At 44.0% G+C, this 19,248-nt stretch overlaps 1 protein-coding gene across 1 annotated transcript in view; it reads right to left on the reverse strand.

Annotated features, from left to right (window-relative positions):
• Positions 1–16,720, reverse strand: part of LOC124606079 (potassium voltage-gated channel subfamily KQT member 1-like) — a 296,924-nt gene extending 280,204 nt beyond the window's left edge. The window contains exons 1-2 of the mRNA XM_047138043.1: positions 16,647–16,720; positions 16,380–16,470 (exon numbers count right to left, since the gene is read on the reverse strand). Of these exons, the coding sequence (XP_046993999.1) occupies positions 16,380–16,470; positions 16,647–16,720 (165 nt within the window). The remainder of the gene's footprint in view (positions 1–16,379; positions 16,471–16,646) is intronic.
• Between the last annotated feature and the right edge of the window lie 2,528 nt (positions 16,721–19,248).

Below are 19,248 nucleotides of genomic sequence, written 5' to 3' on the forward strand. Positions count from 1 at the left end.
ATGCGGTTTTCACAGTTTTATTGTTGGAGGTCTAACTTAAAATCTGGTGTATGTTTCATCTTGATACGCCGCCAAGAAGTCGAATTATCTATACATACAGAGTGTTGTCTTTAACTGGGTCAGTACAGGGAAATCGGAGTCCATAACAGATACAGGGAAACTGTCTTAGGAACTTTTAGGTACCTTTTTGTGAAACGATTTGGCCATAATCAAATTTTAGGTCCAGCGTAAATTGTCCACGGAAATGAGTAAAATTGGAATTGTTTTTTGATGTGCATCCACTCTGTTTCGAGTAAGGATCATTTTATTATATAGGAAGAAAGAAGTCCGGACAGCAGGTTTTATAAAACTCAACTGAATAAACCAGGATAGAAATCATAGAATCCATAAACAGTAGTATTTTGGAACTTTTTAGTATCATAATAACGGTGCTAATCCCGTCATCCACAGACATTCTTGAATTCCTTCTTGAATCGGTGTAACTATTATCGCTGATAAGTTCGTCGAGTTGACACTAAAAATCACCTTCTTACATTTCTTCATAGGTTTTCGTCGTGTCTTAGCTACAAAAGTGAAGTGATAGAACTGTTATGATTCCGTATTTGTTTTTCCGTTTCTGCATCCGAACTCCCCGCGCATAACGCCGTTCTGGAAGTGGTATTCGGTTTTGTGCTGCTTCGGATCTTAGCCCCTCCGAAGTTGTGTTATTGAACTCGCCTTAAAGTGGTATCCCTTCGTAATAACATCTGATATTCTCAAGGGCTGAGGAGCTGGTGAAATAGTTTTCTTAAAACGTATACCCCTCATTCCCAACATTTTCTCTTTCCAATCCAAATGCGCACAGTTTGTCACGAGCATTGGCTTCGCCACCACCATCAATAAGTCGCAAGGACAAACACTTCGAGCAGCTTGCGTGGACCTCAGGACGAACTGTTTCTGACATGGACAATTAAAAATTCCACGTATCTAACTCGCGAGTTGCTTGCTCAGATAATTTGTTTATAATGGCTCCTATGGGCAAAACATCAAATTCTTTAACTTTCGTAATTTGTTTAAATACAACACCAGGCTGTTAACCTATCCAGGTCTACTTAAGTTTTCTACTTCAAATATGTGTATCCGTGTTTACAGACACGTCAATTCTTTACCGTTGCACCTTTTTGACAGCTTCACCTTCATTTTTTTATATCCGTTTTTCTCACCGATGGAAAACTTCAGAATTTTTCAGAATTCGAACTGGTTTCAGATCCAGGAGCACGAAGTCGTGGACAGAAGCTAGTTACACTAAAAGCAGAAATCTTGGGAAGGAGTATTTTCTCAGTTCTTGATTACAGCTCTTCTTTCTATTTGTAATAAATAATTTATGGGAAGCAAATAAAGTCTGTTCTTTATACTAAAGTTAACTTTACACAGTTGCAACGTACAGTAGATGTCATAAATGTTAAGATACAGATTTTGTTCTACCGTAAATGTTTTTAGAAAGTTTATACAATTTGTATTTTATTAACAGCAATGATACACTTAATTTGTTGCGCGCAACATTTTTCATCAATTGAGTTCACTTAAGCAAATTCATGTTTATTAAACCTAAATCCTAAATAAAAAATTATTTAATTTGCTGAGTCTGTGCAGGAAGAATCTGCCGAAAGGTAGTTTTTTGGGGGAGGGAGGGGGGGAGGAAGGATTGTGGTGAAGGGAGTAGCTTCGACAGTACTGCATAAGGGCACCGATTCACCACGATACTGCTATGTTTCTGACAAAACTATAATTATAACTCACCTATTTATTACATTTCGCTTTGGGTTTAACTTGCATAGTAATTACCAGACTTTCTGTTCCAGGGATTTTCTTGGAAAGGTTATATGGCTGGGCTGATTGGTTTAAGGTTACCCTGTCGACGCTGTCTAATTACTCTATGTGATCAGAAGCATCTAGGCATCGATGTGTACTGCTGAACGAAACACGAGATATCACGGAAGGCCGGCCGATTTGGCCGAGCGGTTCGAGGCGCTTCAGTTTGGAACCGCGCGACCGCTAAGGTCGCAGGTTCGAATCCTGCCTCGGGCATTGATGTGTGTGATGTCCTTAGGTTAGTTAGGTTTAAGTAGTTCTAAGTTCTAGGGGACTGATGAGCTCAGATGTTAAGTCCCATAGTGCTCAGAGCCATTTGAACCATTTTATCACGGAAGGCGGAACCGCCGGTATAAGAGGAGGTGGAGGGTACTGTGTTGTCAGTAGGGAAGTAGAAAAGCATAATCGGTTACACAAATGGTAGTCATCCCTTTTTACCCACTTTTGTATCTCTATTAGTAGTAAAATTTTCTAACCGCTCACCAGTTCCTCAGCAATCGTGATTTGTGAAGTATGGAAGTAACTTCACTTTATAAAATTTGCAAAACAGAGTTATAGCAAGGTAAAACATACAATCGTAATTACTTATCAAATAATTTATGTTTAAAATCTTACGAAAACCTACTGTGTACCATGAATGCTGGAACGCCCAGTATCTGTTGTAGGGACTAGATTGGGTATCACTGGGGTACATGATAAGTCACACGAATCTCAAAGCTGTCAAAAAAAAAAAATGGTTCAAATGGCTCTGAGCACTATGAGACTTAACATCTGAGGTCATCAGTTCCCTAGAATTTAGAACTACTTAAACCTAACTAACCTAAGGACATCACACGCATCCATGCCCGAGGCTGGATTCGAGCCTGCGAGCGTAGCAGTCGCTCGGTTCCGGACTGAAGCACCTAGAACCGCTCGGCCATCGCTGCCGGCTAAAGGCAGTCAGTTCATATACACATCTACAATTACAATTGCGAACAACTTAAATGGAACTATCACGTAGATATCATTGTGGGGAAGGGAATGCACTTTTTGTTGGCAGAATTCTTAGCAGATGCCGAAGGTCTGCTAGAGGCACTGCCCACTCCAGGTTTGTCCGTCCTCTGCTACAGTATAGCTATGCGTTATGGGATCCTTACTAGACAGGACTGAAGAAGGACATCGAAAAAGTCCAAATAAAGGCAACTAGTTCTGTACTAACATGAACTAGGGGTGAGGATGCTACGGATATGATAAGAGAGTTCGGGTGGCAATCATTACACCAAAGTTGTTTTTCGATGCGGCGAGATCTTTTCATGAAACTTCAGTCAACGACTTTCTCCTCTGAGTGCGTAAATATTAAACTGTTGCCAACCAATACGGGGGGAAATGATAATCGTAATAAAATGTGAAAAATCAGAACTCTTAAGGAAAGATTTAAGTGTTAATTTTTCCCATATGCTGTTAGTGTACGGTATGGAAACGGTCTGAAGGTGTTCGGAGAACCCTCTGCCAGGCACTTAAGTATGAATCGCAAAGCAGTCGAATAGACGTAGATGTAGAACAGGTCGGAGAGATCAATGACTTCGAAAGTAGAGTAGTCATTGGATGTCACCTGAGTAAGAAATCCATCAGGGGCATTTCAACACCTCTAAAGCTACCCAAGATGACTGTTGGTGATGAGACTGAGGCAGAAACGCGAAACCGCAGCCACAGCTAAACCATTATCTGACAAACCTCAGGTACTGATGGACGGGGGCTGTCGAGCAGTGTCGAAGGAGTTAAAAGGAAACATCACTCGTAAGTTCCACAGTGTTGCCAACACTCCAGTTAACACAATGACTGTGCTTACGGAGGTAGAACAGTGTGGTACAATGTTCGACCGGCTCCTCACATGCCTCATATTCCTATAGTCAATGCTAAGTGACACTCGATGTGCTGTGAAGAGAGACGCCAATGGGAATTGGATGACCGGAAACGAATAATTTAGGGTGATGAATGGCGCTATACCCTGTGGCAGTCTGACAGAATAATCTGGGTTTTGCGAATGCCTGGAGAACGTGAAATTCCGACTATGAAGTAAAGGGGAGGAAGTGTTGCGGTACGGGGGTGTTTTACAGGGTTAATGGTGTATTCCCCTTAATGCGCTTAAAAAACACTAAATTCTGGAGAATATGAGCACGTTTTACAGCATTGTGTACTGGGTATAGGAGAGGAACAGTTCGAGACAGTGGCTGATTGTACCAGCAAGACATGCAGCGTGCGAAAAAGCAGCATCTGTGAGGCAAGACAATGCTATTTGGACAATAACGTTCCTCAAATGGGCTGGCCTGCTTAGAGTCCGGACCTGAACGCAACAGAACACCTTTTGGATGAGTTAGAACGTCTATTTCATTATTGACCCTGGCCAATACTACAACCTACTCTGGTTTCGACCCTTGGGGAAGATTGGGCTGCCATTGCTTCACAGACATTCGAACAGATCATTGAAAGTTTCCCCAACAGAGTTCAAGCCGTTACAAAGCTGAGCTGGTTGCACCATATTAATGCCCATGAATGAGCGTAGAGATACTTTTTATCAAATAGTGTATATTAAAGAAATGACTGTCGATTTTCATCTGTAAACCGTTGGTTGGTTTGATCTTTTCTCTATTTTAACTTTCATAAACAATGTTGAAAAAACTAATTTCTTCAGCTGTTAGAATTTCGTTTTAATTTTGTTTAAAGACGGATTTCTCAATTGATTGGTAAAATATAAAACAAAACGAAGAGCAAAATATATTCCGCTTAATATTTTTCTAATGAAAATGGGACATTTCAAGAAGCAAGCTTTGAATCCTTTATGACGGAGATTATGATCTACCTTGCATTTCTGATCCATTCCTATTACACAGTCTTCAAGCGCATGAGATGTAAACTGCTTTGTTTCGTATTCTTCAGACAAAGTGTACAGTCGGTGTTTAATGATTTTCCCGGAAGTTTACAGTCATTTCCGGCCGCTATGCTGTACAAAACCGTTCTAACTCAGTCACAGCGAACAATGTGTTCAATGGCTTCGCCTGCCGGGAAGCCCTGACAATCGAGTTGACGAAAAAAAAATGGCCCAGAGCGCCGGCAGAACGCCCGCCAATCGATTGTTTGAACGTTACAGGTGCTGCCACCTGTTGAGCATCGTTAGCACTGCACACTAATTAGCTAACCGCCTGAAACCACAGAGCGCGCGCGCAAATGAATCGCCGCAGAGCGGCGCGGCGCCGGTTGTAACGTATGCTAATAGGGCGGCCCAATAACAAAATTTGCTCAACCGTTTGCGAGCATAGCTGTTACAGTCCGAAATTCGTGAGCTACCAGCTCAGCTCGAGTGGTTGGCAATGTAGAAGAGAGAGAGAGAGAGAGAGAGAGAGAGAGAGAGAGAGAGAGAATTGCCAGTAGTGTTCGGTTAGTAGTATCATAAAACTTATAAGGATTTAGGAGCCAACCAATACACGCCCCCCGCCCCCCTCTCCACACCCTGTTATTTAAAGAATCGAATTCCCTTGCATAAAATTGTATTAAACGTATAATTACTTTGTAAAGGAGTTAATACGTTGAATATTTGACGCCGGCCGGAGTGGCCGTGTGGTTCTAGGCCCTGCAGTCTGGAACCGAGCGACCGCTACGGTCGCAGGTTCGAATCCTGCCTCGGGCATGGATGTGTGTGATGTACTTAGGTTAGTTAGGTTTAATTAGTTCTAAGTTCTAGGCGACTGATGACCTCAGAAGTTAAGTCGTATAGTGCTCAGAGCCATTTGAATATTTGACGTTGAGCATAGAAATTGGAAACGTTTAGAATATATGTGAAATTATGTTTGAAATTTGTTCACGCAAGAAATGCTCTTTGCGCACTTAATGTACGAGCAGATCTGCGGATGCTGAGTTTAATTTTATGTTATGGCCGTATGGAACTTTAATCATAGGTCCAATTTTTGCCAAAAGATAGTCCTGATGACCGTGCAGGTGTTACCGAAACCAGTTGGATTTGAATAAAGAGATTTGAAAACACGGCTAAAGGTCAGACCAGCCGTTGCCCCACTCTTCATACGAACCAGAAGAAGGTTATTCAAAAGGACGAATCACACCTGTAGGAGGAGACGGATACAATGCAATCAGGGCTGCAAATATAACGGAAAAAAAATCGCAACGCCAATGAGGAGTTGTGCGACATAAACGAACGTCTGCAGACGCATCTCTAAATCTCAAACATGATGTTTAATCAAACATCGCACCGGTCGCAGAAGAATGGCGACCGTAGCGTCACAATGAGGAAGCGAATCAGATTTGCTCTAAATACACGCTATAACGGTCGTGAACGTCAGTTACCTTGAGGTTGGACCCTGTGAGTTGGTGTTAGTCAAGAATGTCTTTAAGGCGACAAAGACGCCATTACCAACACCTCACTGAGTCTGAACGAGATCGAGTAATAGGGCAACGAGGAGCTGCATTTTCCTTCTGCGATATTTCAGAATGACTTGGCAGGAATGTAGCCAGTATACATGACTGATGACAGCGGTGGTCACGAGAATATACGGTCACAAGAAGATCGGCCTCCGGGCAGTCAGTTGGCATCACCGAGGAGGAAGACCATCGGGTTCTGCGTATGGCTGTGGCGCATCGTACTGCATTTGCAGCAGCAATTTAAGCAGCAGTTGGCACCACACCAGCGTAACGAACTGTTACAAATAGGTTGTTTCAAGGGCAGCTCCGAGCCAGACGCACTGTAGTGCCGATCCCATTGAAACAATTAAAATCGCTCAAAAGAGGAAAGGCCGCTGGACTTGATGGGATACCAGTTCGATTTTACAGAGAGTACGCGAAGGAACTTGCCCCCCTTCTTACAGCGGTGTACCGTAGGTCTCTAGAAGAGTGTAGCGTTCCAAAGGACTGGAAAAGGGCCCAGGTCATCCCCGTTTCCAAGAAGGGACGACGAATAGATGTGCAGAACTATAGACCTATATCTCTAACGTCGATCAGTTGTAGAATTTTGGAACACGTATTATGTTCGAATATAATGACTTTTCTGGAGACTAGAAATCTACTCAGTACGAATCAGCGTGGGTTTCGAAAAAGACGATCGTGTGAAACCCAGCTCGCGCTATTCGTCCACGAGACTCAGAGGGCCATAGACACGGGATCCCAGCTAGATGCCGTGTTTCTTGACTTCCGCGAGGCGTTCGATACAGTTCCAACAGTCGTTTAATGAACGAAGTAAGAACATATGGACTATCAGACGAATTGTGTGATTGGATTGAAGAGTTCCTAGGTAACAGAACGCAGCATGTCATTCTCAATGGAGACAAGTCTTCTAAAGTACGAGTGATGTAAGGTGTGCCGCAGGGGAGTGTCGTAGGACCGTTGCTATTCACAATATACATAAATGACCTTGTGGATAGAATCGGAAGTTCACTGAGGCTTTTTGGGGATGATGCTGTGGTATATCGAGAGGTTGTAACAATGGAAAATTTTACTGAAATGCAGGAGGATCTTCAGCGAAGTGACGCATGGAGCAGGGAATAGCAATTGAATCTCAACGTAGACAAGTGTAATGTGCTGCGAATACATAGAAAGAAAGATCCATTATCATTTAGCTACAATATAGCAGGTCAGCAACTGGAAGCAGTTAATTACATAAATTGTCTGGGAGTAGGCATTAGGAGTGATTTAAAATGGAATGATCATACAAAGTTGATCGTCGGTAAAGCAGATACCAGACTGAGATTCATAGGAAGAATCCTAAGCAAATGCAATCCTGAAACAAAGGAAGTAGGTTACAGTACACTTGTTCGCCCACTGCTTGAGTACTGCTCACTGGTGTGGGATCCGTACCAAATAGGGCTGATAGAAGAGATAGAGAAGATCCAACGGAGAGCAGCGCGCTTCGTTACAGGATCATTTAGTAATAGCGAAAGCGTTACAGAGATGATAGACTCCAGTGGAAGACACTGCAAGAGATACTCTCAGTAGCTCGGTACTTGCTTTTCTTGAAGTTTCGAGAACATACCTTCACCGAGGAGTCAAGCAGTATATTGCTCCCTCCTACGTATATCTCGCGAAGAGACCATGAGGATAAAGTCAGAGAGATTAGAGCCCACACAGAGGAATACCGACAATGTTTCTTTCCACGAACAATACGAGACTGGAATAGAAGGGAGAACCGATAGAGGTACTCAAAGTACCCTCCGCCACACACCGTCGGATGGCTTGTGGAGTATGGATGTAGATGTAGATGTAGATCCCAAACCACCCCCATTTGCAACTTCAGTTGTTTGAAACGACAGCTGTCTGGACAGCAAGGTGGAGGTCTGTTGTGCTTTGTGATGAAAGCTTGATTTACCTCGGTGCCAGTGGTGGCCATGTCTTGTTTAGAAGGAGGATAGCTGAAGGACTGCAACCAACCTGTCTGCAGGCTAGGCACACTGGACCTATACCTGGAATTATGGACTGGGGCGCGATTTCGTATAATAGCAGGAGCACTCTTGTGGTTATCCCATGCACTCTAACTGAAACGTCCCCTTTGAACAATTATACACGACTGTGCTTAAACTGACACACAATATTTTGTTAGCGCAACGCAATCTGACTTTCAAAATTCCCTACAAAAGAATGGCCCTGACTAACATTAAACTATACCTTTCACAAATCACTTACCTCACAAAAATCTTCGCTGCTCAAGCTACTGCAATACAGCGAGCGCCACTACTGCCAGCTAAATAAAAGATTCAAACTATGGAAGGCACTAACTACTGATAGGGATAGTTAGCAAATGAAAGATATTAATAGAGAACAAACAATGTATTTACCTAGATATCATCATATATAAATATAGCAGTGCATGACAAATTTCAAAACTCCGCCATCTCTCTCCCCACATCCACCACTGCTGGCGGCTCACCTCCAACTGCGCAACGCTACGCGCTGTTCACATCCAGCTGCCGCTGCCCAACACTACAATGGCAGACAACAATGCAAACTAGCCACAGGCTGCACACAGCACAGCCAGTGATTTTCATATTGAGCGCTACGTAACGTTGCCAATAAGAAAACATAAACAGCCTACTTACATAGAGAAAACATAAACAGCCTACTTACATAACTACAAATTTGTACATCAGCCTGTGATTCCACGTGCTGTGCTGACATTCATGAAGAGCGTTCCATAGGGTGTTTACCCATACGATAACGCCCGTCCACATACCGCTGTTGTAACCAACATGCTCTACAGAATGTGAACACTTTGCCTTCGCCTGTTCGATCACCTGATCTGTCTCCAATCGAGTACATATGGAACATCACCGGACGACGACTTCAGCGTCATTCACAACCAGCTGTGACCGATGAAGTGCAACATGGATGGAACTCCATCTTACAAACTGACATCCGGCACCTGTACAGCACAATGAACACACGTTTGCATGCTTTAATTCAACAATCTGGTGGTTGTTAATGTACCAGCATTTCACATTTGTAACGCGTCCATTAACCTGTGGTCTTGCAATGTTAATCACTTAATATGTTACCTAGACAAAACTATTCCCAAAATTTCATCACTCTACATTAATTACTAAAATGTAAACTTTCGCGGCCGGAAATATCATGTCCATTATAATTGTGGGTGAGAGAAGAGCTTTAAAACTCCTGAATGATGACGATAGTATTTTGGTTCTCCCAGCTGACAAAGTAAGCGCAACGGTGGTTATGGATGTGGCCGACTATCAGAGAAAAATTACCGATCTACTGGATCCGCAAGCATATAGGAAGCTGAATAAGGACCCCACTAACAACGTTCTCAGAACTGTGTCGCGGTTAATAAAATAGTCCTCCATTGAAGAGAGTGTACAGAAAGGTCTCTGCAGTTCGGTTGCGCTACCACCGAGGCTTTATGGATTGCCCAAAATTCATAAAGAAAATGTTCCGTTGAGATCGATACTAAGTGCCATTGGTTCGCCCACCTACTCGTTAGCCAAGTTATTGACTACGCTGTTAAAACCACATGTGGGCCGTTCGGACTCGTATATAAAGAATTCGACACATTTCATCAGCAGATTGAATGGCATAGTGGTCCAGCCGGAGGACATATTGGTCAGCTTCGATGTGGTATCGCTGTTTACCATGGTTCCACTTAATGATGTATTGGAACAGCTGGATCGAATTTTTCCTTCCGATATCTTAGAGCTGTTTAAGTGTTGTTTGACGACCACATACTTCAAGTGGAATGAACAGTTTTATGAGCAAACGGATGGCGTGGCTATGGGAAGTCCCCTAAGTCCCGCAATTGCAAACTTCTTTATGGAGAAATTCGAAGAACAGGCCTTAGGTACTGCCAGCAAGAAACCAAATGTATGGTTCCAATACGTGGATGACACGTTTGTGTTGTGGAGACATGGTAGGGAGGAACTAAGCCGGTTCCACGAACATCTGAACAGTATAAACTCAAGAATTCAGTTTACAATGGAGGAGGAGGTAGACGGCAAACTACATTTCCTCGATGTGCTTGTGTTTAGAAACGAAAATGGTAGTTTGGGCCACTCAGTGTACCGCAAACCCACGCACACGGACCGTTATTTGCACCGGGATTCGAACCACCACCCACAACAGAAGCGGGGTGTTATCAAGACGTTAGCGGACAGAGCTAGAAATATTTGTGAACCTGAGTTGCTCGACGCTGAGATGGAACATCTCCACAATGCACTAACGAAGAACGGACATTCGTCCGCCGAAATAAAACGTGCGTTGAGGCAGCCACGCAGAAATCATACTGACGTACAGGCTACTGCAAAATCTAAGGTTTTCCTGCCGTTTGTTAAAAATGTAACGGAAAGAATAGGGAGGATCTTGACGAAGCGGAATATTACCGTAATTTACAAGCCCACCAGGAAGATACAGGAATACCTTAGGCCTGCCAAGGACGCTCGCCAACCATTGGAAAAATCTGGAGTGTATAGGATCCCATACAGCTGTGGTGATGTTTATGTGGGTACCACCAAAAGAACTGTTTCTAAACGTTTGGAAGAGCACAAGGGAAATTGTAGAAGAGGAGAAACGGAACGATCAGCTATTGCGGAGCATGCTTTCCAGCCAGGGAACCACAATATTCGTTTCGAGGAGACGCAAGTACTAGCGGCCACGAGCGGATACTACGAAAGGCTCTACAGGGAGGCAATCGAAATCGCTAAACACCCAAATAATTTCAACCGAAAGGAGGTGGGCGTCAGATTAAACGGTATATGAATGCCGGTGTTAAAGAAGATGTGTACCGCTCGTCCACTACTGGGGTGATGGCAACGGCGATCGACGGCGACGGACAGCGGCCAATTGCACTGAAGTTTTCAAAACACGTGACGTCACGCCGCGGCGCGGGGGCGCGCGGACACGGAATTTAGCGGCAGTCAGTAGCGAGCCAGTGTGTGTGTTGGACCTTCCATCAAGCTACGGACCCCCTTGAAGATGTCTCCCGCAGTCGGAGACGAAACGTTGGGAATCACCTCAGAATTCATCAACCGACCACGGCATAACAGCCCGGATAATTATAATGGACATCATCTACATTAATTATTTTTTGGTGTTGCGGCTTTTTTCCGTGACCGTAGGATAGTGTCTGCCCGTTTCCGAGCCACTCGCCTGGGAACGCTGTTTCACCTTTCCATAATTTCTGGTCTAACAGGGGACAAGAGGTATTTTAAAACAGTGTCAAACACTGCGGAGGGATGTTTGGGAGAGATCACCGGTAAGGCGATCTACACGACGAGACTGCTTCACGTAGAATGTTCAGCCCTGTCAAGGGCCCGTCTGTGGCAGCAACGAACGACAAATTAGGAAACAGATGAGAACGAACGAATTGTCCAACATGCCAGAATTTTTTGGTTACGGTTATCGGACAACGTGATTCGGAATCATCAATTGGTTCTAACCTTCCTTCTACGACAAGGAACGGCACGTGGTGTGTGGTCTCTCGATCTCTACGTGCATCGCCTGGCCACTGCTGTCACGAACTTGAAAGTCAGAATTTCTGGTCAGTCTAATCTAGCCAGCGTCTGGGGATATATTACGGAGAATATTACGGAGATACCTTCCGAAATAAAATGGATAAAAATAATCCACACCTCACGACAGAACGCGGAATTTAGAGGCTTGCTCTGTCTTTAAAGCAGCATATATGGTGATCTACATCTACATCTACACTCCGCAAACCAACTGACGGTGTGTGGAGGAGTGCACTTCTGCTGTCGCTACTTAATCCCCCCATTCCATTCGCTCTAATTCCTCGGACTTTTTCGTCCTGGTCACTTCGCGAGATTTATGCGGGAGAAAGTAATACGCTGTCCGAGTCTTTACGGGACGTACTCTTTCGGATGTTGTTGAACATTTCCGAAAAGCTCTTACGCCGACTAGACGTTCCGTGACGAAGCACGCCACTCTTCGCTGGACTTTGTCTATTTCGTTGATTAATCCAACGTGATAAGGGGCGAAGACTGATAATCAGTGCTCAAGTATCGGTCGAACAAGCGTTTTGTAAGTCATTTCTTTCGTCGATGAATTATATTTCCTTAAGGTTCTTCCTGTGAATCTCAGTCTGACATCTGATTTTCTTCCTATATGTTTTATGATGTCACTGCACTTACCTGTAAGGTCACTCCAGTAGGTTACTCCTATATATTGCGGTAGTTTCCGTTTACAATAATTTTACACCAATAGTGTAAATGTATAGTAGTGGAATTCCTCTGGCATGCTTGCGCAGTATGTTACTTTTATTCACTTCCAGGGTCAACTTCCGTCTTCGATCACGCCACACAAGGGCGCGAAACAGGAGAACTGAGAAGGCATAAGCATCCTCCGCTTCAGCGGATCAAATTCGTATTTCGTGGAATGGTTGGGAACGGTATCTACCGGTTTCAACCTAAACACCGGAACAAAAACTGCGGTCGTACGGGGTGCGATTACACTCAGTGGGGTTGCTGGCCAACGATGTCCTTAAGAGAAGGGTAGAATCTTCTGGGGAGGGGGTGTAGGGTGTCAGCAGTGTCAAAGGTTGTTAAGAACGTCGTCATGGTTCAAAAATGGCTCTGAGCACTATGGAACTCAACTTCTGAGGTCATCAGTCCCCTACAACTTAGAAGTACTTAAACCTAACTAACCTAAGGACATCACACACATCCATGCCCGAGGCAGGATTCGAACCTGCGACCGTGGAGGTCGCGCGGTTCCAGACTGAAGCGCCTAGAACCGCTCGGCCACTCCGGCCGGCCGTCATCCTAGTTCTGATCATTCTGCGAACTGTAGTTTTTCGACCGCGTAATACGTGAGAATGAATGCCCAGAGGAAGGGAGTGATTTCATTGTGCTATAAATCCCATGGGGAGATACTTATAAGCACTAAAAATGCGCAGGTAAACAAAAAACAAGGCTTTATTACGACCACAGAAGAGAGATTTGAGAATAAAGGAAAAACTCTTCGCAATAAAAAAGAGTAGAACTTTTCAGACACTAACTGGCATACGCCTGGAACACACAGTGAATAAACGTAGTGGGACGTGAAGACTATGCCACTGATAATCCCTGACGACGGAAGTTGAATGTTCGGTGTAGTTGTGGGACAGATACGTCTCGGGATATCACTGCATCACTGGTATGTCGTAGGTCCCACCGCAGTGGCTTCCGACCGGGTTGTGCTGTTAAGAGCCGGTGCATGATTGTCCCAGAGATGCGGTGGAGCGAACTGCCGATATCTTGGCTTGCACCGCCCTATATAGCCGGGGCGCGGAGGAATTCGTGCCGATCTAGTTCCGCACGCGCGACACGGCAGAGGAAATACTACTTTCCATTAAAATTGCTACACCACGAAGATGACGTGCTACACACGCGAAACTTAACCGACAGGAAGAAGATGCTGTGATACGCAAATGATTAGATTTTCAGAGCATTCACACAAGGTTGGCGGCGGTGGCGACACCTAAAACGTGCTGACATGAGGAAAGTTTGCAACTGATTTCTCATGCACAAACAGCAGTTGACCGGCGTTGCCTGGTGAAACGTTGTTGTGATGCCTCGTGTAAGGAGGAGAAATGCATACCATCACGTTTCCGACTTTGACAAAGGTCGGATTGTAGCCTATCGCGATTGCTGTTTATCGTATCGCGACATTGCTGCTCGCATTGGTCGAGATCCAATGACTGTTAGCAGAATATGGAATCGGTGGGTTCAGGAGGGTAATACGGAACGCCGTGCTGGATCACAACGGCCTCGTATCACTAGCAGTCGAGATGACAGGCACCTTATACGCATGGCTGTAACGGATCGTGCAGCCACGTCTCGATCCCTGAGTCAACATATGAGGACGTTTGCAAGACAACAACCATGTGCACGAACAGTTCGACGACGTTTGCAGCAGCATGGACTATCAGCTCGGAGACCACGGCTCTGGTTACCCTTGACGCTGCATAACAGGCAGGAGCGCCTGCGATGGTGTACTCAGCGACGAACCTGGGTGCACGAATGGCAAAACGTCATTTTTTCGAATGAATCCAGATTCTGTTTACAGCATCATGACGGTCGCATGCGTGTTTGGCGATATCGCGGTGAATGCACATTGGAAGCGTGTATTCGTCATCGCCATACTGGCCTAACACCCGGCGTGATGGTATGGGGTGCCATTGGTTACACGTCTCGGTCACCTCTGGTTCGCATTGACGGCACTTTGAACAGTGGACGTTACATTTCAGATGTGTTACGACCCCTGGCTCTCCCCCTCATTTGATCCCTGCGAAACCCTACATTTCAGCAGGATAATGCACGACCGCATGTTGCAGGTCCTGTGTGGGCCTTTCTGGATACAGAAAATATTCGACTACTGCCCTGGCCAGCACATTCCCCAGATCTCTCACCAATTGAAAACGTCTGGTCAATGGCGGCCGAGCAACTGGCTCGTCACAATACGCCAGTCACTACTCCTGATGAACTGTGGTATCGTGTTGAAGGTGCATGGGCAACTGTATCTCTACACGCCATCCAAGCTCTGTTTGACTCAATGCCCAGGCGTATAAAGGCCTTTATTACGGCCAGAGGTGGTTGTTCTGGGTACTGATTTCTCAGGATCTATGCACCAAATTTGCGTGAAAATGTAATCACATGTCAATTCTAAAAAATGGTTCAAATGGCTCTGAGCACTATGGGACTTAACTTCTGAGGTCATCCGAATACAGAACCTATTCTACAGAGCATGTTGTAATATCACTTCATTCTTTTGGCTTTCACCCTTAGATATTTTCGTGTGTCGTCTCAAACATCGACCACAGTGGAACCTCGTTCATCCGGCCCTCAATAAACCGGATGTCCGGTTCATCCGGATCGTTTTTTATCAAGTACAGTAGCTGTAAAGTATTCGATACTTCGGAAGTAATAACAAAAACAATAGATGACAACAATCACTAAATTTAAGTTCAGCTAGGCGGCATACACGCACCCTGTCACGGTATCATTTAACAAGTTGACGTGTACAGTACTGCAATGCCTCTGTTTTTTGCCAGAGTAAAATAAACATCAAAGAGAAAGAAGGTGGTATCGTGGACAAAACGTTAGGCGTACTGCACAAGATGAACGAAGAAGAACTGTTGAAAACATTGTTGCTGATTTTTGTGTTCGAACTTCAACGGTGTCCGACTGGAAGAATGATCTGGAACCAGTCATCTGTCACTCTTTTGACGCAGGTCGTACGCTGGATGAATAATTTTGTTGCAATGTCGATCCTTCGGAGATCAGTGAAGCATTTGAAAACATTCCAAGATGTTCATACGTAGGTGCTATAAATATAAAGGACTGACCGTGAATTGACAACGGTAAGATCTGATAACAAAATTATCGCTGTTTGTTCGTCTGCAGACAATGACGATGGTTATAATTGATTATCTGACAAAGTTGGCGCTTAGTCTGAAGACATAATGACACATACAGAGGCAACAACTCAGCTGAAAAACATAATGGTTTATATGGAACGTAAGGCACAACAAATTTTGCCCGACACTAATCCTGACGAAACACCTGTGTGATCGTGCTATACATAAACGACGTAATAATGTGACTAAGAAAAAGATTTTCCGATCATTTAAGTGAACAAATCTCATTGTACTTTTTCAATATTCGCTTAGAATTTATTTAACAATAATGCATAACTCCCGTGTTTACGTGAAAATAAGTACACTGTTTGTTTTTATACCATTTAACCAATGTTATTTTAATTTTTTCTGAATTTTCGGATAATCTGGGAGACCTGCGGTCCCACCTAGCTCAGATAAACGAGGTATTATCTCTTCCAAAACAATGATGTTGTTCCTAACACGAAAAAAGTACCTTAGGTACTCCGATATAACAGTTACAAAAATTATACAACTTTCCAGTGTACAATTGTTGGATGTTGTTGTACTTCAATCAAATGAAATAATTCGCGACAACCTCGCCGCAGTATAGTTACGAGAGAGAGACCTCCGTAGTCTACCATAAAAAAGGGAAAAAAATGTGAGTACTCACCATCCAGAAGAGAGTGGCGTTGGCGAAGGTTCCGTACTCTTCTATAGTGGAGAGGACGCTGAAGATGAGGCAGACTAGGACCAGCATGAACCTGGAAGAGATTAGAATATAGTCAGTGTAACGAAACAGAGACTACAACAGGCTAGAGAAGAAAGCTGAATGCGGAAATACAAATCGAAACGTGCATTACATTGCCTACGAATTAGAGCGTGCTTCATTTGACCTGCAACTTCATCTAGTCCTTAGAAGCAATATCCTTTTGTGTACCTGGAATCAATCCCAGCTATTTCGTGTGGCAACCAATTGTGCTGCCGGCTCAACCACGGTGTGGACGATGTCATTAGAAAGATGTAGCTTTCCACACAGATTAATGTGCTGATGTACAGAGTGCGGAAAATATTACTTCTACAAACGTTGAGAAGCTGGTAAATGAACTCATTATCAGCACTTTGTCTTTTATAGCTGAAAGATTGTGACCAATCATACAATTCTCTCAACAGTCAGTCGCCATTTTTCCCGGTGTTCTGCATCTCAGGGTAGCTGGCCCCATGATTGTTGTGACTTCTCCTTTATCTGATCCATTTGTCGTCTTAATGGTCTTGCCCGCAATCTTTCCCTTAAACTTCACCTAGGATGATCTTCTTTTGCATTATCCTCATGTCGTCCAACTATACGACCAATGAACTGCAGGATTCGCTAGAAACAAATACTGGACAAACTTTTTTCCAAATTGAGTTCTTGAAGGACTGATTTGTTGGTTCGTTTGTCCATCCATGATATTCTCAGCAACCTCCTATATGTCACACCTCGAGAGTATTAGTTCTCTTGCAGTCCCCTTCAGTTACTGTCCACATCTCAGCTGCATAAAGGAGAACTAAAAATAAACTATTTGAACATAAAATAATGTATCTGACGAATACGTAGTCGTTCGAAACAAGTAAAATTTTTATTATTTATTAACCAGTAACAGATTTTCGCCTGTGCCGGGCGAACTTCAGGGTTGCAATATGGGCGCTTCATAGTGTGCGAAACTTGCCATAAGTCACATGTAACGAGTACTGAAGAGCACAATAACACAACGTTCCATCAGTAAAATAATTTTCATTTAGACAATGAACTGAATGTTGGTTGATTGTGAGAGAATCGTGTTACACAAGGTCTAAGAAGGAAAGAATACCAGCGGCTGGATCATAGCCCATTGAGGGGGCGGGGGGCTGTTTATCGTTTCGCGATAATAATGGACGGGCTGGCTGGGATCTCACGACTGTCGGGAAACGCAAAATCACTTGGTTCAGGAGGACCACATTTACAGCATGCAGGATTTAACGCTGCAAACAAATAGCTTTCGTGAGCACAGACATGTTGTTCTAACGGGCGGGCATGGTCGTACAGTCACATCGCAGTCCTCTGGTCACTGAATGGTGTTGTTAGCAACAAGGTGGGTTCCACACGGACACTGGAACGCCGTCTGAGGCATTGACAGTACGGCGACCATTGTTGCAGGTTCTCTTGACGAGGCAGCTGCGAGAGAAGCGGTGACAATGGTGCGCTCATCGGAAACACTGGACACAGGAGTGCGCCACGCCCCTCCCACCGTTTCTTTGGACGGGTCTCGGTTCTCTGTGCAGCGCGATACGGGTAGCCATGTGTGGAGGCTCCTAGGAGAGCGACAATTACTAGAATACGTTCGTCATTGTTATGCTATGAGGTATACAACACGATCAGCTCTGTTCACATGGCCGGTAGTTCGGACAGCAGGCATTACACGTCTGACATATTAAAACCGATGGCTGCGCCCTATTTTCAATCTCACTGTCATATTATCTTCCAGCAAAATAACGCAAGACTGTATGTTGTCCACCTACTTTAGTGCAGACGGCGTTCTACTGTTGCCCTGGTAGCAAGTTCTTCAGATCTCTCACCTGCTGAAACCACGAAAACATCTGGTTACGGGTTGCTGAGAAACTGCCAAACCGCCATTCACCAACAACTTTGATTGACGAACTCTAGCGTAGAGTTGGAGCACTATCGATTGACGTAAACATCCTTGAAAGCCGGCTTGATTTGCAGGCGGGTTTGAGTAACTACGACTCCCAGAGAGGGCAGCTCTGTGTACCAGTTTTCTCTCCTTCCCTACTCACAGATCACCTACAAACATAATAATTTATTCTTCATACTATGCTGGATGTGCACAATAAGTGAGATTCTAACGTTTCTTATCTGAGTTTTATCATTTCTCCCGAAAATTAACATACTGGACAAAGAACTATTATCCCTAGGAGACATTACGCTGATATAGCGTAACATTGGCCCTACTTTGATTATCATCTCAGTTTGGCGAGGAAGAGAGACCTCAGGCTTCTTCACGCATGCCATATCCACCTACGCCACACAATTCCACACGATTTTGTCCTGTGGTACTAATAGATATAGACTCAGATCACAATTTAGTAGTGATGAAGAGTAGGCTGAAGTTTAAGAGACTAGTCAAGAAGAATCACTGAGCAAAGAAATGCGATACGGAAGTACTAAGCAATGAAGAGATGCGCTTAAAGTTCTCTGAGGCTGCAGATACTAGGATAAAGAATAGCTCAGTAGGCAATTCAGTTGAAGATTGAACATCTCTAAAAAGGGCAGTCAGAAAAGTTGGAATGACAAACATAGGTGCGAAGAAGGTAACTGCGAAGAAACCATGGGTAACAGAGGATATAATTCAGCTAATTGATGAAAGAAGGAAATAGAAAAAACGTTCAAGGAAATTCAGCAATACAGATATACAAGTGACTTAGGAAAGAAGTAAAAAGAAAGTACATGAAAAATGTGGAGAAATCAAAAAAGAAATGATTGTTGAAGGACTGACTCAGCTTAC

The sequence above is a fragment of the Schistocerca americana genome, chromosome 3, assembly GCF_021461395.2.
Source record: "Schistocerca americana isolate TAMUIC-IGC-003095 chromosome 3, iqSchAmer2.1, whole genome shotgun sequence".
Lineage (NCBI taxonomy): Eukaryota > Metazoa > Arthropoda > Insecta > Orthoptera > Acrididae > Schistocerca > Schistocerca americana.